The sequence below is a fragment of the Stomoxys calcitrans genome, chromosome 3 (assembly GCF_963082655.1).
Source record: "Stomoxys calcitrans chromosome 3, idStoCalc2.1, whole genome shotgun sequence".
Lineage (NCBI taxonomy): Eukaryota > Metazoa > Arthropoda > Insecta > Diptera > Muscidae > Stomoxys > Stomoxys calcitrans.
Window position 1 is genome coordinate 24,545,789 of NC_081554.1, and position 23,529 is coordinate 24,569,317.

Consider the following 23,529-nt stretch of genomic DNA (forward strand, 5'->3'; position numbering starts at 1 on the left):
GACGTCAGATTAAGTTAGCCACTTATTATTGCCTTTTATGACTCAAAAAAAAAAAAAAAAAAAACGCAACTCGTGGGATTGGGGAGGTTGATTCAACTCGACAACAAATATTCGAACAGACTTTTGGCAATTTGATTAAATTGTTCAATCGCCTATGGCATTACCAGCAAAAGTGGTGTGGTGGTGAGACGTTCCTTTTTTAAAATAAATCACTCTGTTAACTTAGGCAAAATCCCAACAAATTAAAAAAAAAAATAAAAACATCCTTGGCAAGCTGCTTGCAAAGATGATTTTTACAAAAATATTCACAAAAGTGGTAAGTTATGGAAAACAAATTCGCAATTGAGGGGTAAGGCTACAATGAGGCCTTAAGCCTTGTGGAAGAAATCAAACTTAAGCACCTTGACTAAGTGGCAATGCAACAATATTTGTCAACACATTCTAAAAATATTTGCTAAGAAAAATCCGAGAGTGAAAGCTGTAAGGCAGCAAAAAAAAAAAAAAAAACAAATAAGGTTCTTCTTTTTTGGTGGGTGATATATAAATCGCATTAAATGGAAAACATTGAAAAAGATTTAATTGTGCTTGCATTGAGTATTGAAGGGTCTTCGCACTCGTAATGGTATTATCTTAAAAATCTTAAATGAAAATTTTACATACTTAATTCATGGACAAGTTAAAAGGTCGGGCCGAACTTTGGATACCCACCACCTCGAGTATATATGTAAACTATCTTTCGTCAAAATCCAGTGAAAATCCATAATTTACGGATATTGAGTGGTCTGATAAGTACAAGTCATTGTTCAATTTTGTAGAAAAAAATATTGGTCTGTTTGGTAGCCATATCCAAATATAGACCGATCTGAACCATATACGACACGGATGTCGAAAAGCCTAACATAAGACACTGAGACAAATTTCAGCGAAATCGGATTATAAATGACGCCAAGTCTATATGGCAGCTATATGCAAATCTGAACCGATCTGAGCCAAATGGAAGAAGAATATTGAAGGGCCTTACACAACTCACTGTCCTAAATTTCGGCGAAATCGGACAATAAATGCGCCTTTTATGGGCCCAAAAACCGTAAATCGAGAGATCGGTCTATATGACAGCTACGACCAAATCTGAGCCGATCTGGTCCAAATTGATGAATGATTTCGAGGGTCCTAACATAACTCACTATCCTAAATTTCGGCGAAATCGGACAATAAATGCGCCTTTTTGGCCCCAAAACCTTAAATCGAGAGATCGGTCTATATGGCAGCTATATCCAAATCTGAACCGATCTGTGCCATATTGCAGAAAGATGTTGAAAGGCCTAACTTAACTCAATGTCCTAAATTTCGGCGAAATCGGACAATAAATGCGCCTTTTATGGCCCCAAAACCTTAAATCGAGAGATCGGTCTATATGGCAGCTATATCCCAATCTGAACCGATCTGTGCCATATTGCAGAAAGATGTTGAAGGGCCTAACTTAACTCACTGCCCTAAATTTCGGCGAAATCGGACAATAAATGGGCCTTTTATGGGTGCAAAACCTTAAATCGAGAGATCGGTCTATATGGCAGCTATATCCCAATCTGAACCGATCTGTGCCATATTGCAGAAAGATGTTGAAGGGCCTAACACAACTCACTGCCCTAAATTTCGACGAAATCGGACAATTAATGCGCCTTTTATGCACCCAAAACCTTAAATCAAGAGATCGGTCTATATGGCAGCTATATCCAAATCTGAACCGATCTGTGCCATATTGCAGAAAGTTGTCGAGGGTCCTAACACAACTCACTGTCCTAAATTTCGGCGAAATCAGAAAATAAATGCGCCTTTTATAGGCCCAAAACCTCAAATCGAGAGATCGGTCTATATGACAGCTACATCCAAATCTGAGCCAATCTGGCCCAAATTGATGAATGATGTCGAAGGGCCTAACACAACTCACTTTCCTAAATTTTGGCAAAATCGGATAATAAATATGGCTTTTATGGGCCTAAGACCCTAAATCGGCGGATTGGTCTATATGGGGGCTATATCATGATATAGTCCCATATAGCCCATCTTCGAACTTAACAAGCTTATGAACAAAAAAAGTGTCTGTGCAAAGTTTCAGCTCAATATCTCTCTTTTTAAAGACTGTAGGGTGATTTCACAGATAACCACTCTCGATAACCCTGCCTATGAGAGGTACTTTTCCCAATGCATGTGTTTTCGCATAATGAAAGATTTTTTGTCTGCGACAATGACACTACTTCCATGGTTCACATGAGTCTGTGCATCTGTTGAAAGTTGTATTAATGGCTTCGAACGCTAGACAACGGCAACGGCTTTCGCTATTGCTCTGTGTGCCCAGGTTCAAATCCCAGCCGGGCTCTGCCGAATTTTTTCATTTTTAAAATTTTTTGTCTGTTAAGGCGAAGATCATTAAATTTTTAAATTTTTGTTTGTTTCTCTTTCGAGACGAGCTCAATGAACGGAGATTTATTTTTTGCAAATGGAAAGGAAAGCCAGAGATCGCAACACTCACCATCCATTATGGGACGCGTTTCGTTTGCTTTTTTTATATTTAACTAACACGGAGGGGATGTCTACTATACATGCAGTGCATTGCGTTGGCAAAGGGAAAATCACGATTCGGAGGGGGGAAAGAGTGAGTAGTGCTTATTCACATTTGTTTTATATTTCTGGAGGTCGTAAGTAGTGGGAAAGATATATGCCGAAGGTCACATTCTCATTTTTCGGGCAAAAAACAAGTTTTCACGGTAATGCAGGGTTCGGTCCACTGGCCAATCGATCGTATATTGGTATACGTAGAAATTCCTGAGTCCCTGGTAAACCTCCTTACTTCCGGGATAAGAAGACGTATCTCTGTGGAGCAAACACCAATATCGTATCGATAAAACAGCGCAGTATTGCCCACATTCCGACGGCGCTTAATGGAAACAATGGAGTTGGATACCCTACCATCGTCGACCAACACTTTTTTAATTGAGACACTTATTACTGTGCATCAGTACTTATTGAATTATTTCATCTTAAAGGAGATGATGTCGGTAGGCTAAAGGATGCGCGTAAAACTCTCAAACATGAGATCATGAGTTCCAATCCTCTGCGGCATCAAAATTATTAAAATTTGTTTATAAGGGTAAAAGTGGAGAGAGTGACAGAGAAAAACCCAAGAGCAGCAGTTAACGAACGTGACAAAGCAGCACGAGCCGAACAAAGAAAATAGAAATACCACCGGTAGGCTAAAGGATGCTCGCAAAACTCCCAAACATGAGATCACGAGTTCCAATCCTCTGCGGCATCAAAATTATTAAAATTTGTTTTTAAGGGTAATAGTGGAGAGAGTGACGGAGAAAAACCCAAGAGCAGCAGTTAACGAACGTGACAAAGCAGCACGAGCCGAACAAAGGAAATAGAAATACCACCGCGCGAAACAAAGCACAGGTGATGGCCGGTTAGATGGTTTTGTGACTTCCTTCTGGATATATTGTTATTGATGTTATATGTTGGCTTGTAAAGATTGCTTTTCAACAACAAATTTGTACTTTGGGTCGCTGAGCTTCTGAATAAATTGTTGCAGGAAAATTAACAACTTTCGTAGTTGTCTTTCGACCAAAGTTGTTTATTTTCAAAATTATATTTATATGTGTGTGTGTCTGTCCGTCCGTCTGTTGTAATTACTCTTATATATAGCGGCTATATAGACCGATCTCCAGACTTAGAATATTGGGGCAATAAATTTATCATTTTTCATCCCATTTCGATGAAATTTGGCAAAGTGAGTTCTGGTGGGTCTCTACCCATTTCTATGAAGTGTGGTTCAGATCGGACTATACTTGGATATGGCTGCCATATAGAGCGACCGCCCGATCTACCGATATAGGGCATTGAGGCCATAAAAGATCCATTTATTACACGAATTCGATGAAATTTGGCACAGTGTTTTCTGGTAGACCCCTACCTACTGTGGTCCAGATCGGACCATATTTGAATATAGCTGCCATATAGACCGATCTCCCGATATAGTGTAATGAGCCATCAGAAGGAGCATTTTTCATCCTATTTCGATGAAATTTGGCACAACGAGTTGTGGTACCCCTCTAAACCCTTTTGTTGAATATCGGCCAGATCGGACCATATTTGGATATAGCTGCCATATAGACCGATCTCCCGATATAGAGTATTGAGCCCATAAAAGGAGCATTTTTCATCCGATATCGATGAAATTTGAAACAGTTCGTATTGATAGAACTCTAAACCTTTGTGTCGAACATGGTTCAGATCGGACCATAATTGGGATATAGCTGCCATATAGACCGATCTCCCGATATAGAGTATTGAGCCCATAAATGGAGCAGTTTTCATCCGATATGAATGATATTTGAAACAGTGCGTTTTGATAGACCTCTACACCTTTGTGTCGAACATCGTTCATATGGGACACATCAGACCACATTTAGATATAGCTGCCACATAGATCGATCTGCCGATTTAGGGTCTTAAGCATATAAAAGGTGCATTTTTTGACTGAAGTAGGACTGAATTGCCGTAGGACAGTGACTTGCAGTAGGGCATCGGATATCCGAAAGGAAAATGGTCGAGATCGGTCTATATTTGGAAACAGCTGCCATATAAACTGATCTAAGGGTTCGGGGTCTATAGTCCTTAAAGCCGCATTTATTGCCTGATTTCGCTGAAATTTGGAACAGTGACTTGCAGAAGTACACCTGATAAAAGGAGTAGGATTCGCATCAGACTGTATTTGGATTTGGCTACCATATAGACCGACCTATAGGTTCAGGGTCTTAAGACCATAAGGAGCAGTTTTTAACCGGATTCTCTAAATTTGGAACAGTGAGTTGGTACCGACACTTGGATATAGCTTCCATATAAACTGATCTGCTAACTTATTGTCTTAAGAACTTAAAAGCCGCATTTCTTGCCCTATTTCGATGAAATTTTAAACAGTGAGTTGCTTTAAGCCTCTCATTATCCGACCCGAATATGGTCCAGATAGGAGGACCTAATAAATTTTAACTTGTTTTTATACCCTCCACCATAAGATGGGGGGTATACTAATTTCGTCATTCTGATTGTAACTACTCGAAATATTCGTCTGAGACCCCATAAAGTATATATATTCTTGATCGTCGTGAAATTTTATGTCGATGTAGCCATGTCCGTCCGTCTGTCCGTCCGTCCGTCCGTCCGTCCGTCCGTCCGTCCGTCCGTCTGTCTGTCGAAAGCACGCTAACTTCCGAAGGAGTAAAGCTAGCCGCTTGAAATTTTGCACAAATACTTCTTATTAGTGTAGGTCGGTTGGTATTGTAAATGGGCCATATCGGTTCATATTTTGATATAGCTGCCATATAAACCGATCTTGGGTCTTGACTTCTTGAGCCTCTAGAGTGCGCAATTCTTATCCGATTGGGATGAAATTTTGCACGATGTGTTTTGTTATGACACCCAACAACTGTGCCAAGTATGGTTCAAATCGGTCCATAACCTGATATAGCTGCCATATAAACCGATCTTGGGTCTTGACTTCTTGAGCCTCTAGAGTGCGCAATTCTTATCGGATTGGAATGAAATTTTGCACGACATGTTTTCTTATGACATCCAACAACTGTGCCAAGTATGGTTCAAATCGGTCCATAACCTGATATAGCTGCCATATACACCGATCTGGGGTTTTGACGTCTTGAGCCTCTAGAGTGCGCAATTATTATCCGATTGGAATGAAATTTTGCACGACGTATTTTGTTACGATATCCAATAACTGTGCCAAGTATGGTTTAAATCGGTCCATAACCTTATATAGCTGCCATATAAACCGATTTTGGGTCTTGACTTCTTGAGCCTCTAGAGGGCGCAATTCTTATCCGATTTGAAAGAATTTTGGCATGTAGTATTTTGTTATGATATCCAACAACTGTGCCAAATATGGTTCAAATCGGTTCATAACCTGATATAGCTGCAATATAAACCGATCTGGGATCTTGACTTCTTGAGCCTCTAGAGGTCGCAGTTATTATCCGATTTGCCTGAAATTTTGTACGACGGATTCTCTCATGACCATTAACATACGTGTTTATTATGGTCTGAGTAGGTCCTTAGCCCGATACAGCTCCCATATAAATCGATCTCTCTTGTTTACTTCTTGAGCCCACAAAGGGCGCAATTCTTATTCGAATTGGCTGACATTTTACACAGGTCTCCAACATATAATTTAATTGTGGTCCAAACCGGACCATATCTTGATATCGCTCTAATAGCAGAGCAAATCTTTTCTTATATCCTTTTTTTGCCTAAGAAGAGATGCCGGGAAAAGAACTCGACAAATGCAATCCATGGTGGAGGGTATATAAGATTCGGCCCGGCCGAACTTAGCACGCTTTTACTTGTTTTTTTTTTTTTTTTTTTTTGTAAGCCTGCTCGAATTCTATTCTTTCGCTTCTTATTATAGACAAAAACTCAACGATACTTGCGTTGGCAAATATTGCTTTCCAAACACAAACTTGTACCTTGGGTCGTTGAGCTTTAAAATAAATTGTTGCAGGAAAATTAACAACATTCGTAGTTGTTTTTTCGACCAAAGTTGTTGATTTTCAAAATTATATTTATATGTGTGTGTGTCTGTCCGTCCGTCTGTTGTAATTACTCTACAGCCTTCAGTAGAGATATGAGTAGAGATGGACGATGGGTTACCCGGTAAATTTATACCCAAAAGCTATTTATTTGTTATTTAGCAGATATTTCGGGTCGGATAATGAAAGGCAATATTTTGCAGATATTGCCTCTAATTATCCTACCCGAATGTGGTCCAGATAGGACGACCTAATACATTTTTACTTGTTTGTTTTTTTGTATGCTTGCTCGAATTCTTTTCTTTCGCTTCTTATTCTAGACAAAAACCCAACGATAGTAAATTTAAAGAAATAACTGCGTCGAAGAATATGCTATAGAATTAAAAACTCAACAACTTTATCATATATTTCTTCCAGCATTGCCATGACAATTTCATCTTTGTTTAAAATTCAAATGCTGATTTATATATGTTAACAACTTTGATACAACTTTGATACAACTTTAATATCGCAACAACAATAAAAACAAATACAACTGCTAAAAAAAGTTAATTTTCGCAATTCCATTGGGGGCTTTCGAATTGTGTTTGGCAAAGGCCATCAGCGGTTTCCTTCACATTTTATGGTGTGTGTTAAATTTTTTAAATGTTCAACAAATTTATTTGCTACATATCTTCGCTTGCTAAAGAGGGCACAAAAGCCGCCTTTTTTCACCGCATTTTGTATAGCACAATGATGAAATTATTTATTAAAAAAAACTGGAAAAAGTACCACAAAAAAGCCACAGTTAATAATTTTTATTTTGTATTGCAAATATTGAACTTAAAGGCAGGCTTCCGACTTTTTTCTGGTGCAAGCCCTGTTGCAGTCTTTGTCTCGTGTGCGTGGGTTGATTCCTATTAAAGTTGGTCATGCCTCAGGCGGCGATTCTTTATGAATGGCGTTGAAAACAAGTTAAATGTTGAATTTGTGAGGATTTTTTTCCGGCCTTTTGTTTTAAACTTCCAATGAAAAAGGCAATGCATGGTGATGTGCGTTTGCATTTTTCCATCTAAGTGACCACATTTGTTGGCCCCTTTTTATACACACTACCATAGGATATGGGTATACCAATCTGGTCATTCTGTTTGTAACACCTCAAAATATTCGTCTAAGACCGCATAAAGTCTCGACTTGCTGAGTCGTTCTAGCCATGTCCGTCCGTCCGCCTGTTGAAATCACGATACCAGTCGAAAGCGTAAAGCTAGTCACTTGAAATTTTGCACAGATACTTTATATTGATGTAGGTCTTTGTTGATTGCAAATGGACCATATCGGCTCAGATTTAGGTATAGCTCCCAAACAAACCGATCTCCCGATTTGACTTCTTGAGCCATTGCAAGCCGCAATTTTTGTCCGATTTGGCTGAAGATCCGCAGATAGTGTTTTGCTATGATTTGCAACCACAGTGCCAAGTACGCTTCAAATCGGTTTATAACCTGATATAGCTCCCATATAAACCGATCTCCCGATTTGACATCTTGAGGCCTTACAAGCCTCAATTTTTGTCAGACATGGTTGAAATTTTGCATGTGGTGTTCCGTTATGACTTCCAACAACAAATCGGTCTATAACTTGATATAGTTCCCACATAAACCGATCTCCCGATTTGATTTCTTGAGCCCTTACAAGCCGAAATGTTTAACCAATTTGGCTAAAATGTTGCAAGTATTTTCTCTTATGACATCCAACAACGGTACCAAGTACCCTTCAAATCGTTCAAGAACCTGATATAGCTTCTATGTAAACCGATCTCATGCAATTTTTGTCCAAAAACTGTGCCAAATGCGGTCCAAGTCAATCTATAACCTGATATAGCTCCCGTATAAAACAATCTTCCGATTTGACTTCTTGAGCCCTTACATTAATTAGTAGTACAGGGTATTATAACTCGGTTAAAAAATATTTCTAACACCTAAAAGGAAAAGAGATAGACCCATTGATAAGTACACCGATCCACTCAGAATCACTTTCTGATTCGACTGAGCTATGTCCGCCTGTAGGTCTGTCCGTCTGTCTGCCATGGAAATTTGTGTAAAAAGTACAGGTCGCAGTTTTCATCCGATAGTCTTCAAATTTGGTACAGGCGTGCTTTTAGGCCTAGAGACGAAGCCTATTGAAACAAGTAAAAAGGCGTTTAGTTCGGCCGGACCGAACTTTGGATACCCACCACCTCGGGTATATATGTAAACCACCTTTCGTCATAATCCGGTGAACAATGCATAATTTATGACCCCATAGCTGCTATATCGAAATATGGTCCGATTTGGACCAAATTCGACACGAACATTAAGTGGTCTCATTCATTTTGTACCACAAATATTGGTTTTTAGTAGCAATATCCAAATATAGACCGATCTGATCCATATACGATAAAGATGTCGAAAAACCTAACATAAGTCACAGCTTCAAATTTCAGTGAAATCGGATTATAAAGACTTAAGGCTTAAAATCGAGATATCGGTCTATATGACAGCTATATCCAAATGTGGACCAATTTGGGCCAAATTTCAGAAAAATGTCGAAGAGCCTAACCCAACTCACTGTCCCAAATTTCGGCGAAATCGGACAATATATGGACCTTTTTTGGCCCCAAAACCCTAAATCGAGAGATCGGTCTATATGGCAACTATATTCAAATCTGGACCGATCTGGGCTAAATTGAAGAATGAAGTCGAAGGGCCTAACACAACACACTGTCCCAAATTTCGGCGACATCGGACAATAAATACGCCTTTTATGGGCCTAAAACCTCAAATCGAGAGATCGGTCCGTATGGCAGCTATATCCAAATCTGAACAGATCTGTGTCGTATTTCAGAAGTATGTCGATTAGCTTAACTTTACTCACTGTCCCAAATTTTGGCGACATCGGAAAAAATGCGCCTTTTATGGGGCCAAGACTTAAAATCGAGATATCGGTCTATATGGCAGCTATATCCAAATATGGACCGATTTGAGAAAAGTTTCAGAAAAATGTCGAAGAGCCTAACACAACTCACTGTCCTAAATTTCGGCGAAATCGGATAATAAATGCGCCTTTTATGGCCTCCAAACCTTAAATCGAGAGATCGGTCTATATGGCAGCTATATCTAAATCTAAACCGATTTGTGCCATATTTCAGAAGTATGTCGAGAGGTATAACCTAACTCAATGTCCCAAATTTCGCCAACAGCGGACAATAAATGCGCCCGTTATGGGCCCAAAACCTTAAATCGAGAGATCGGTCTATATAGCTTCTATATTCAAATCTGAACCGATCTGTGCCATATTTCAGAAGTATGTCGATTAGCTTAACTTAACTCACTGTCTCAAATTTCGGCGACATCGGATAATAAATGCGCCTTTTATTTGCCCAAAACCACAAATCGAGAAATCGGTCTATATGGCATCTATATTCAAATATAGACCGATCTGGGGCAAATTGACGAAGGATGTCGAAGGGCCTAACACAAATCACTGTACCAAATTTTGGTACAGGACCCTTTTATGGGTCCAAAGCCTTAAATCGAGAGATCGGTCTATATGTCAGTTATATCAACATATAAACCGATCTGTGCCAAATTGGAGAAGGATGTCGAAGGGCCTAACACAATTCACTGTCCCAAATTTTGGCGACATCGGATAATAAATGTGGCTTTTATGGGCCTAAGACCCTAAATCAGCGGATCGGTCTATATGGCAGTTATAACCAAATCTGAACCGATCCTAGCTTAATTGAAGAAGGGTCTAACACAACTCACTGTCCCAAATTTAAGCGAAATCGGATGATAAATGTATCTTTTATGGGCCTAAGACCCTAAATCGGCGAATCGGTCTATATGGGAGCTATATGAAAATATAGTCCCATATAGCCTATCTTCGAATTTAACCTGCTTATGGACAAAAAAGGAATCTGTGCAAAATTTCAGCTCAATATTTCTATTTTTAAAGACTGTAGCGTGATTTCAACAGGCTGACGGACGGACATGGCTAGATCGTTTTAGATTTTTACGCTGATCAAGATATTTCGATGTGTTGCAAACGGAATGACAAAATGAATATGCCTCCATCCTTCGGCCGGCGGTGGGTATAAAAAGCACGTGCAAAAAAAAAACTACGGAGTATATCTATGCCGATCAACTAAACTTGATGTCTCATTCCTTTGCTTGCTTTGGCTTCAAATGGCACTCAACTATGTGGTGTTTAATTGCAAACAAAATACGATGTCCGTCGACTAAATTGAAAATCACATTCACTAAACGATTACTAAAACGTTCGCGCATCTCTCACTCTATTGTATATGTGCGTGTGTTTCTAGCTAACTTTGTTTTTATGTGGCATGCGATACAGACAATTGCTTTGCCCAAAGTGGCTATTGAGTGCCAAATTTTAGGTCCCATGCACTTCTCTGATGCGAACGAACAGACGAAAGTACAGATCGACTTAGAATGTCAAGAAGATCTAGAATATATGCAATACTTTATGGGGTTGCAGTTTAATACTTTGAGGTGCTACAAACGGAATGACTATATCCCATTCTATGATGGTGGATATAATAACAACCACATATGCGTTTGTAACAAATCAACTTTACTTTCGTTTCCATATTAAATTGCTAACCTATAAATTTATGTATATTCAACCATGTTTAACATTTTATTTCATATTTCAGTTTTTATGTAAAACTGTTCAGGTTTGAGCGGATATTCAAGGAAAACTGAAACAAGTGGACAACTATACGCCAACTTACTCCCTATTAACTAACATTTAACATCTTATTTGGCCATTATTACTGCAGTAATATGAAAAGCAGGCCAAATGAATGAATATTATCATATAAAGGGAGTCGGTACAAGTGTTTCGCCATCTAAAGTAGAACTAGAATATGTAAAACATTAACATACGAAACTATGTCCATACACAAATGGACCATACTTGCCATATACAATAAATGTGGGTGAAACTTTTCCACATTTCCCTTTTTTGTTAACTATGCCAATGGGTACAACACTATAAAAACTCGCATACATATATTGCCACCCAAACATATACATGTATGTAATATTGTGGTGGTGATGGTGGTGGTCTTACGTGATCATAATAAAATTGCATATATTGTTAGTTTTTTTTTCCCAGCTTCAAATTCAGGCTGAATCTCTTTTTCCGCCTTAGCTATAACTATGTGTACACTGTGAAAAATCCTGTGTTATTTGCCTAATCCTAAAAATATTTTGTTTGGTTGGAAGATGGAATACATATATAGTTGTTAATAACAATTGGTAGTGCTTGTCCGGCGTTGGGCTTCAGTTTGTATTGAACACTACATGGGTGACTTATTTTCTTTTTGTTGTTCTTCTTGAAGTTTACAAAATAATCGCTTTTATTGAACCAAATGAAATGTCGACAAATGAAGAATGAATGAATAACAAAATAACTAGAACAACAATGGGCTGGCTTTAGGCACGATGCATCATGAATAGAGGCTGCAATTTGCTGTCAAACAACTATTTTTTGTTACCCACACCCGCATACATAACCATCAACGAACGAGGCCAACAACAAACAATGCCTTTAAACAGTAAAGAAGTTCTTAGACTACTCGGCTGCTAGCTATGCCAAGTGTTTCAACCAACCAACAAATAAAGAAAGAACAATCTTCGTTGGTGCGCCACTATTTATGCTCTCCAAGCAAGAGCTTTGATCAAATTCAACGAACACAAAATAATACTCAACGAAAAAATCTTTACAATTTACCGTTAATTATTAAAGAAACAAAGAAAATGAGTTAATGAGAGAGAATGCCTAGAGATGGACAGCTATTGGTTATGAAGTGACTAAAACTTAAAGCGCAGTATGCACCTCTGGTGAAATTTTTGTTACCATAAGAAATACATAGACATATCCTAAACGAAATTTTCGTTTACGGTACCGTTATCGAAAATTTCGCTTGCAGTTCGCAGCTTAAAAGAAATTTTCTTTGTGTAACAGGGTGGTATAATAGGCATTGTTTAATTTTTTCTTGCAACTGCTATGGAACAGCTCCATGCAACACGAAATAAAGATATTTGCAAATAAAAATGGGTTATTATAGCACATAAATTACTTTATTAGGCAAAAATTCAGGCCACCGTAGTGCAGAGGCCTGGGTTCGAATCTTGGCGAACCCATCAGAAAAAAATTACAGCGGTGGTTTTCCCCTCCTAATGCTGGCAAAATTTGCAAGGTACTATGCCATCTAAAAACTTCTCTCCAAAGAGGTATCGCAATGCGGCACACCGTTTGGACTCATAGGCGTCATAGGCGGACATGCGAACCTCTGCGCTACGGTGGCCTAGAAAAGATTTGTGCACAATATTGGCAATATTGGTCAATAAATGCGCTTGCAGTAAACCTAGAAGTAAAAATTTTAACCGATTTCTATTAAATTCACCAGTAATATAAAATGACATAAGAAAATCCTTCCTGCCAAATTTTGAGAGAATCGGTTAACAAATGATCAATTTATTGCAACATTATTCCTAATCTGACGAACATACATACGGGAGCTATATCTAAATTTGAACGGATTTCTTGCAAACTTTTTAGATATTGTTGTAGTCGTCGAGGAATGCTCTGTACAAAATTTTGGCAAGATTGGTAAATAAATGCGCATGCAGTGACCATAGAAGTGAAAATCGGGCGATATACATATATAGCAGCTAAACCTAAATCTGGGCCGATTTCTATGAAATTCACATGTAATATCGCAAGACCTAGGAAAATCTTTCCTACCAAGAATCGGCAACAAATGAGCACTTTATTTCAAAATTTCTCAAAATCGTACGAACATATATATGGGAGCTATATCTAAATCGGATTCGATTTCGTCGAGGAAAGCGTTGTAGTTTTTGGTCAATAAATGCGCTTGCAGTGGTTCTAGGAGTGAACATCGCGCAATATATTTATGTGTATAAGAGTAGCGTGGCTGATTGATTGCTGACTGACTGATCATCGCCCAGCCTACAGAGCTACAGCTAGAATCCAGAAATTTTGAACGAATGTTGGTCTTGGGTCATTGGCACGGGATTACACTGGATTTGGTGATATTAGTACGTTTAGGTACTAAAAAGTACCACAATGTACGAAATGGTGCATATTTGCCCAGTGCGAACGGCTAGAATTTTGTTATTGGTCTCAAATTAAAGAGAGTCTCGAAAAAATAAGGTATGGGTACTATTTGGTACTTTATTTGTAAATTGAATTAGAGTTCTGAATTTTGGAACTTAGGTACACTTTGGCAATCATAATTGGGTGACTATAAGTGTTTTTGGAAATTTGTATATTTAAGCACTAAAAAAAGTACCAAAAAGGTACGAAATGGGTGAACTTTATACAGGGCGGATGGATAGAGGTACAATTTTGAAATTTGACTTAAAAAACATCTGGTGTAAAAGTATGAGGGTAAAAAAAAAATGGTAAAATAGTACTGGTAACGGGAGCAAACGTACATTTAGTACCGCAATTGGAACCATTTAGTACTTTCTTTGCAGATGGAGCTAGAAAATTTGCCATGTAGGTACAACTAGGAAGAATATAATGGGTGACTATGATGGATGTAGGTACAACAAAGAAATAAAGATAGATGACTAATTGATCTATTTAAAGTTCGAACATATTGGTACCAAAATTGGTACCATTTTGTTCTTTCTGTTCAGATGGAGCTTGAGGTCTGAAATTTGGCATGTAGGTGCAACTAAGATATATATGATGAGTGAGTAACTGATCTATTAACTTTTGGTACCAAAATAGGTACCATATTGTATCAAAACAGGTATCGTTTGGTACTTTCTTTACAGATGGAGCTAGAGGTCTGAAATTTGGCATATAGGTACAACTGGGAAATATATGATGGAGAGACAAAATGATATGTTCACAATTCGTACATTTAGGTACCAAAATTGATACCATTTGGTACTTTCCTTACAGATGGACTTAAAGGTCTGAAATTTGGCATTCAGCTTCAAGTAGGAAAAATATGATGGGTGACTATGATCGTCTTACAATTCGTTCATTTAGGTACCAATATTAGTACCATTTGGTACTTTCTGTGCAGGTTGAGCTAGAGGTTTGAAATTTGGCATATAGGTAGGACTAAGAAATATATTATGGGTGGCTAACAGATCTATTCATTATTCGTACATTTTGGAACCAACATTGGTACCATTTCGTACTTTTTTTAAAAATAGAGCTAGACGTCTGAAATTTGACATGTCTGTACAAGAAGGCAATACAAAATGGGTGACTAAATGATCCATTTAAAATTTGTACATTTTGGTACCAAAAATTGCAAAATAGTACGCAATGGCTTCACTTAGCCTACAACCAACGGGGACTACTAAAATTAAGCAATTTCACAAGTGGAACAAAACGTACTTATTCCAACAACTGTGTCAAGTATCATCTAAATCAGTCCAAAACCTTATATAGCTGCCTTATAAACCGATCTTGGGTCTTGACTTCTTGAACTTCTAGAGCGCGCAATCTTATCCAATTTGGCTGATATATTGCACATATTGTTTCGGTATGACTTCCAACACCTTTGTCAAGTATGGTCTAGATCAGTCTTTATCGTGATATAGCTGCCGGAGGCCACCGCAGTGCAGAGGTCAACACGTCCGCCTATGACGCTGAACGCCTGGGTTAAAATCCTATGCCATGTAAAACTTCTCTCCAAAGAGGTGTTGCACTGCTGCACGCCGTTCGGACTCGGCTATAAAAAGGAGGCCCCTTATCATTGAGCTTAAACTTGAATCGGACTGCAGTCATTGATATGTGAGAAGTTTGCCCCTGTTCCTTATTGAAATGTTCGTGGGCAAAATTAGCAAGCTGCCATATAAGCCGATCTCCCTATTAGACTTCTTGAGCCTCTAGAGGGCAAGAATGTTATCTTATTTGGATAAAATTTTGCACATGTTATTTTAATATGACTTCCAACAACTGTGCTAAGTATGGTCTAAGTCTCTAACCGATCTCCCAATTTAACTTTCTGAGCCTCTTGAAGGCGCAATAATTACTTGATTTGCCTGAAATTTTAGAGGTGATATTTCTATACCTACCACCATAGGATGGCAGTATACTAACCTAGTCATTTGTAACACCCCGAAAAATTGATCCAGGACCCCATATAGCATATATATTCTTGATCGTTTCGACTTGTGAGTCTATCTAGCCATGTCCGTCCGTCCGTATGCCGAAATCACGATAGATGCGTAACGCATAAAGCTAGCCGCTTAACATTTTGCACAGATACTTAATATCGATATAAGTCGAAGGAAATTGCAAATCGGCCATATCGGTTCAGATTAAGATATAGCTGCCATATAAACCGATCTCCCGATTTGATTTCTTGAGCCCTTACAAGAAGAATTTTTTGCCCGATTTGACGGAAATTTTGCACATAGTGTTCTGCTATGATTTTCAATAACTGTTCCACGTACGGTCTGAATCGCTTTATAAACTGATATAGCTCCCATATGAACCGATCTTCCGATTTGACTTGTTGAGCCCTTACAAGCCGCAATTTTTGTCCGATTTGGCTGAAATTTAGTATGTGGTGTTCTGTTCCGTCTTCCAACAACTGTGTCAATTTTGATTATATTCTACCAAGAGCTTACAGAGTGCTGGTATTTCTCATAAGAACTTGCGAAGATTTGTCAGATTCCCATGCTTTTAAGATTATTTTTACGGCTGTTGTTAGATCCAAGGTTGAATATGTGTCGGTTTTTTGGGACCCACTTTGCCAAAGTCATATATCACGCGTTGAAAGATTGCAACGTGTGTTTGCCAAATATATTTTTAGAACCAGCGACATTGTTGCTCATGCAAATTATGAATTAAAATTTTTAAATTTAGATTTACACATGCTAGAGCTTCGACGCAAAGTTCAGTGGGCTCTTTTTATACCCTCCACCATAAGATGGGGGGTATACTAATTTCGTCATTCTGTTTGTAACTACTTGAAATATTCGTCTGAGACCCCATAAAGTATATATATTCTTGATCGTCGTGACATTTTATGTCGATCTAGCCATGTCCGTCCGTCTGTCCGTCCGTCCGTCCGTCCGTCCGTCCGTCCGTCCGTCTGTCTGTCGAAAGCACGCTAACTTCCGAAGGAGTAAAGCTAGCCGCTTGAAATTTTGCACAAATACTTCTTATTAGTGTAGGTCGGTTGGTATTGTAAATGGGCCATATCGGTCCATGTTTTGATATAGCTGCCATATAAACCGATCTTGGGTCTTGACTTCTTGAGCCTCTAGAGTGCGCAATTCTTATCCGATTGGGATGAAATTTTGCACGACGTGTTTTGTTATGATATTCAACAACTGAGCCAAGTATGGTTCAAATCGGTCCATAACCTGATATAGCTGCCATATAAACCGATCTAGGGTCTTGACTTCTTGAGCCTCTAGAGTGCGCAATTCTTATCCGATCAGAATAAAATTGTGCACGACGTGTTTTGTTATGATATCCAACAACTGTGCCAAGTATGGTTCAAATCGGTCCATAACCTGATATAGCTGCCATATAAACCGATCTTGGGTCTTGACTTCTTGAGCCTCTAGAGTGCGCAATTCTTATCCGATTGAAATGAAATTTTGCACGACGTGTTTTGTTATTATATCCAACAACTGTGCCAAGTATGGTTGAAATCGGCCCATAACCTGATATAGCTGCCATATAAACCGATCTGGGGTCTTGACTTCTTGAGCCTCTAGAGGGCGCAATTTTTATCCGAATGGAATGGAATTTCGCACGACGTGTTTTGTTACGATACCCAACAACTGTGCCAAGTATGGTTGAAATCGGTCCATAACCTGATATAGCTGTCATATAAACAGATCTGGGGATTTGACTTCTTGAGCTTTTAGAGGGCGCAATTCCTATCCGATTTGGCTGAAATTTTGCATGACGTATTTTATTTTTACTTTCAACAACTGTGTCAAATAAGGTTCAAATCGGTTCATAACCTGATATAGCTGCCATATAAACCGATCTGGGATCTTGACTTCTTGACCCCTAGAGGTCGCAATTATTATCCGATATGCCTGAAATTTTGTACGACGGATCCTCCCATGACCATCAACAAACGTGTTTATTATGGTCTGAAGCGGTCTATAGCCTGATACAGATCTCATATAAACGTTCTCTCTATTTTACTTCGTGAGCCCCAATGGGCGCAATTCTTATACGAATTGGCTGACATTTTACACAGGTCTACAACATATAATTTAATTGTGGAATTGTGGAACCGGACCATATCTTGATATCGTTTTAATAGCAGAGCAACTCTTTTCTTATATCCTTTTTTGCCTAAGAAGAGATGCCGGGAAAAGAACTCGACAAATGCGATCCATGGTGGAGGGTATATAAGATTCGGCCCGGCCGAACTTAGCACGCTTTTACTTGTTGTTTTTGATTTAAATAATGGTGCAATTGATTTCCTTGGATGGCTTTCACGTAGACCCTTGAGATATATTGATGTCTTTAATGTCCCATTTCATCGCGTATATTATGCTTATCGCAGTCCATTAATGAGAGTATTTTGTTTTATTAATTTAGTCAGCATTAAATTTCAAAAGCAATACAAACAAGTAAAAAGACCTAAAGTTCGGCCGGGCCGAACTTTGGATACCCACCACCTCGGGTATATACAATATGTAAACCACTTTTCATTCCGAATCTTGACCGATCTGGACCAAATTGACGAAGGAAGTCGAAGGGCTGGACACAACTCACTGTCTCAAATATCATCAAAATCGTGTACTAAATGTGGCTTTTTTGGGCCTAAGGCCCTATAACAGATCTGAGCCAAATTGACGAAGGATGTCGAAGGGCCTCACAGAACTCACTGACCCAAATTTCGACACAATCGGACAATAAATGCGCCTTTTATGGGCCCAAAACCTTAAATCGAGGGATCGGTCTATATGACAGCTATATCCAAATCTGAAGCGATCTGTGCCACATTGCAGAAGTATATCGAAGGGCTTAACTAAACTCACTGTCCCAAATTTCACCGAAATCCGACAATAAATGCGTCTTTTATGGGCCCAAAACCTCAAATCGAGAGATCGGTCAGTATGGCAGCTGTATCCAATCTGGACCGATCTGGGCCAAATTGAAGAAGGATCTCGAAGGGCCTAAGACAACTCACTGTTTCAAATTTCAGCAAAATCGGATTATAAATGTGGTTTTTATGGGCTTAAGACCCTGTATCAGAGGATCGGTCTATATGGCAGCTATATCAAAATCTGAAGCGATCTGATCCATATTGCAGAAGTATATCGAAGGGCTTAACTAAACTCACTGTCCCAAATTTCGACACAATCGGACAATAATTGCGCCTTATATGGGCCCAAAACCTTAAATCGAGGGATCGGTCTATATGGCAGCTATATCCAAATCTGATCCGATATGGAGCAAAGTGAAGAAAGATCTCGATGCGCCTAAGACAACTCACTGTTTAAAATTTCAGCAATATCGAATATGGGCCTATGACCCTTTATCAGAGGATCGGTCTATATGGCAGCTATATCCAAATCTGGGCCAAATTGACGAAGGATGTCGAAGGGCCTCACAGAACTCACTGTCCCAAATTTCAGAAAAATCGGATATTTAATGTTGCTTTTATTGGCCTAAGACCCTAAATCGGCGGATCGGTCTATATGGGGGTATATCAAGGTATAATCCGATACAGCCCATCTTCTAACTTAAGCTTAAAAAAGAATCTGTGCAATGTTTCAGCTCAATATCTCTATTTGTAAAGATTGTAGCGTGATTTCAAGAGAAAGACGGACGGACATGTCTAGATCGTCTTAGATTTTTACGCTGATCAAGAATATATATACTTTATAGGGTCGGAAATGGATATTTCGATGTGTTGCAAACGGAATGACAAAATGAATATACCCCCATCTTTCGGTGGTGGGTATAAAAATCAATTTGTGGTTGTTTGTCGTTTTGTTTGTTTGTGTGTACATTATAGACTCAAAAACGTCAGAAATGACTTTCTTGAAATTTTCACATATGATGCATAATGATTCCGTAGTAAAAATAGGGTACTACATTTTTTCTTTCATATCTGAAGAGGGGGCGGACCCTCCCCCCTAGTACTCCTTTATAGTAACCTTAAAACAAAAATTTGGTATCCAAATTTCGGATGGGGTACCTAGGGGGCCGCCCCACCCTAAAACCTACCAAATATATATAAAGACCAATCACGGCAATATGGATCTCAAATGAAAGGTATTTAAGATTAGAAAACGTATGTGATATTCAATCGTTTGGAGGACCACCGCAAACTCCAAAACACACCTTGGCAATATGGCACTCTAATGAAAGGTATTTGCGAGGAGAATACGAATCTGATATTCAAATGTGGAACAATGTTTCTGAGTCCAAGTCCACCCCTTCCCCAAAACAACCCATAAGCAGGATTTATAAAATGTCCATGGCAATATAGGGCTAAAATAGAAAATATTAGAGTGTAGAATACGAATCTGATATCAGAATGTGGGATCAAGTGTTGGGGGCCTCCTCTTCCCAAAAACAACCCCGAAGGGGACAAATTTACGACCATAGCATTATGGGGCTCAAATGAAAGGTTTTTGGGAGTAAAACACGAATCTGATAACAATATCCAAGAAAAAGTGCCAATGGGGCTACCCCACCCCCATTACAAAACCCATACAGGAAGTATTTGCTGACCATTACAATATGGGGCTCAAATAAGAGGTATTTTAGAGTAGAACACGAATCTGATCTGTATTCTTAAGGCCATGTCACTGATTGGTTGCCCCATTCCCCAAAACATCTCTAAAACCGGTCATGTTTGCGCCGACTATGTAAATATGGTGCTCAAATTATAGGTATTCGGGAGTAGACCACGTATCTGATATCAACATTCGGGACCAAAAGTCTAGAAGACGTCCCACCACCATAACAAACCCCAAATAGGATGTTTTTGCTCACCAAGTCAATTTGAGTCTTCAAGACAGTGGAGCTCGATGTTGATAGTTTGGGCCCATGCCCCAAATCGGGCATATTTGCTGACTTTTGCAATAAGAGGCCACCGTAGCGCAGAGGTTACCATGTCCGCCTATGACGCTGAACGCCTGGGATTGAATCCTGGCAAAACCACCGGAAAAAAATTTCAACTGTGGTTTTCCCCTCCTAATGCTGGCAACATTTGTGAGGTACTATGCCATGTAAAACTTCTCTCCAAAGAGGTGTCGCACTGCGGCACGCCGTTCGGATTCGGCCATAAAAAGGAGGCCCCTTATCATTGGGCTTAAACTTAATATGTGATATGTGAGAAGTTTGCCCCTGTTCCTTAATGGAATGCAAAAATTTGCATTTGGTTTAAATGAAAGGTTTTTGAGATTTTAGATTTGATATCCAATTTTTTGGCCAATGGCAATATGGGCTTCAAATAAACGTTATTTGAGAGTAGAGCACGATGCTGGTATATTTTCAGGGCTTAGTGTTTGGGGGACCATTCCACTCCCCAAAACACACCTAGGTCGTGTATTTTTTTCCAACCATGTAAATTAGTTGAAAGGTATTTGAATTTGAGGCCAAGTGCTTGGGGGACGCCTCATCCCATAAACTCTCCTTAAACCAATGGCAATATGGGAACTTAAATAAATGGTATTTGCTGATATTTTTTCAGAGCCAAGTGCCTAGGTGACCACCTAACCCCCGCAAACAGCCCAAAATCAGACATGAGAATATCGGACTGAAATAAAGTCTTTTAAGAATGGAGTACATCTAACACCCAAACTTAAATGAGTGTTAGATGTACTCCAAGCGAATTCTTAGTCCAATAAAGATCATTGGGATTTCAGATAAAGGAAGTTATATTGTCGTACTGTTAGTTGAGCGATTTCCATATACCATTTTCGTAGCATGGTATACCAGTTCAGCTAGTATAATATTTATGGTCGTTAATGGATACTATTTAACTTTGACGCCTAAAAACAATACTTCAAGTAGTAGTTGCCTTGTGTAATTTGATTTTAGACTAGCATTTTTCAACGCAACGCCCCTCAATGCACTCGTTCTGTTTCGGCCTTTAGGTTAGGTTAGATTTACGTGGCAGTCTGCCATCAGACTCACATAGACGTTTTCGTCCATTGTGATACCACAGGAACACAAGAAGGAAGATGCCTTCTAATTCCTACCGTTGATCCTTCCACATCGCTTTCAAAGCCAAAATGAATATACCCCCATCTTTCGGTGGTGGGTATAAAAATCAATTTGTGGTTGTTTGTCGTTTTGTTTGTTTGTGTGTACATTATAGACTCAAAAACGTCAGAAATGACTTTCTTGAAATTTTCACATATGATGCATAATGATTCCGTAGTAAAAATAGGGTACTACATTTTTTCTTTCATATCTGAAGAGGGGGCGGACCCTCCCCCCTAGTACTCCTTTATAGTAACCTTAAAACAAAAATTTGGTATCCAAATTTCGGATGGGGTACCTAGGGGGCCGCCCCACCCTAAAACCTACCAAATATATATAAAGACCAATCACGGCAATATGGATCTCAAATGAAAGGTATTTAAGATTAGAAAACGTATGTGATATTCAATCGTTTGGAGGACCACCGCAAACTCCAAAACACACCTTGGCAATATGGCACTCTAATGAAAGGTATTTGCGAGGAGAATACGAATCTGATATTCAAATGTGGAACAATGTTTCTGAGTCCAAGTCCACCCCTTCCCCAAAACAACCCATAAGCAGGATTTATAAAATGTCCATGGCAATATAGGGCTAAAATAGAAAATATTAGAGTGTAGAATACGAATCTGATATCAGAATGTGGGATCAAGTGTTGGGGGCCTCCTCTTCCCAAAAACAACCCCGAAGGGGACAAATTTACGACCATAGCATTATGGGGCTCAAATGAAAGGTTTTTGGGAGTAAAACACGAATCTGATAACAATATCCAAGAAAAAGTGCCAATGGGGCTACCCCACCCCCATTACAAAACCCATACAGGAAGTATTTGCTGACCATTACAATATGGGGCTCAAATAAGAGGTATTTTAGAGTAGAACACGAATCTGATCTGTATTCTTAAGGCCATGTCACTGATTGGTTGCCCCATTCCCCAAAACATCTCTAAAACCGGTCATGTTTGCGCCGACTATGTAAATATGGTGCTCAAATTATAGGTATTCGGGAGTAGACCACGTATCTGATATCAACATTCGGGACCAAAAGTCTAGAAGACGTCCCACCACCATAACAAACCCCAAATAGGATGTTTTTGCTCACCAAGTCAATTTGAGTCTTCAAGACAGTGGAGCTCGATGTTGATAGTTTGGGCCCATGCCCCAAATCGGGCATATTTGCTGACTTTTGCAATAAGAGGCCACCGTAGCGCAGAGGTTACCATGTCCGCCTATGACGCTGAACGCCTGGGATTGAATCCTGGCAAAACCACCGGAAAAAAATTTCAACTGTGGTTTTCCCCTCCTAATGCTGGCAACATTTGTGAGGTACTATGCCATGTAAAACTTCTCTCCAAAGAGGTGTCGCACTGCGGCACGCCGTTCGGATTCGGCCATAAAAAGGAGGCCCCTTATCATTGGGCTTAAACTTAATATGTGATATGTGAGAAGTTTGCCCCTGTTCCTTAATGGAATGCAAAAATTTGCATTTGGTTTAAATGAAAGGTTTTTGAGATTTTAGATTTGATATCCAATTTTTTGGCCAATGGCAATATGGGCTTCAAATAAACGTTATTTGAGAGTAGAGCACGATGCTGGTATATTTTCAGGGCTTAGTGTTTGGGGGACCATTCCACTCCCCAAAACACACCTAGGTCGTGTATTTTTTTCCAACCATGTAAATTAGTTGA

The 23,529-nt window shown here is 39.2% G+C and overlaps 1 protein-coding gene across 1 annotated transcript in view; it reads left to right on the top strand.

Moving 5' to 3' along the window:
- The first annotated feature begins 208 nt into the window (after positions 1-208).
- Positions 209-23,529, top strand: part of LOC106093730 (protein croquemort) — a 91,486-nt gene continuing 68,165 nt past the window's right edge. Inside the window, exon 1 of the mRNA XM_013260863.2 lies at positions 209-316. Coding sequence (XP_013116317.2) covers positions 287-316 — 30 coding nt within the window. The 5' untranslated portion in view covers positions 209-286. The remainder of the gene's footprint in view (positions 317-23,529) is intronic.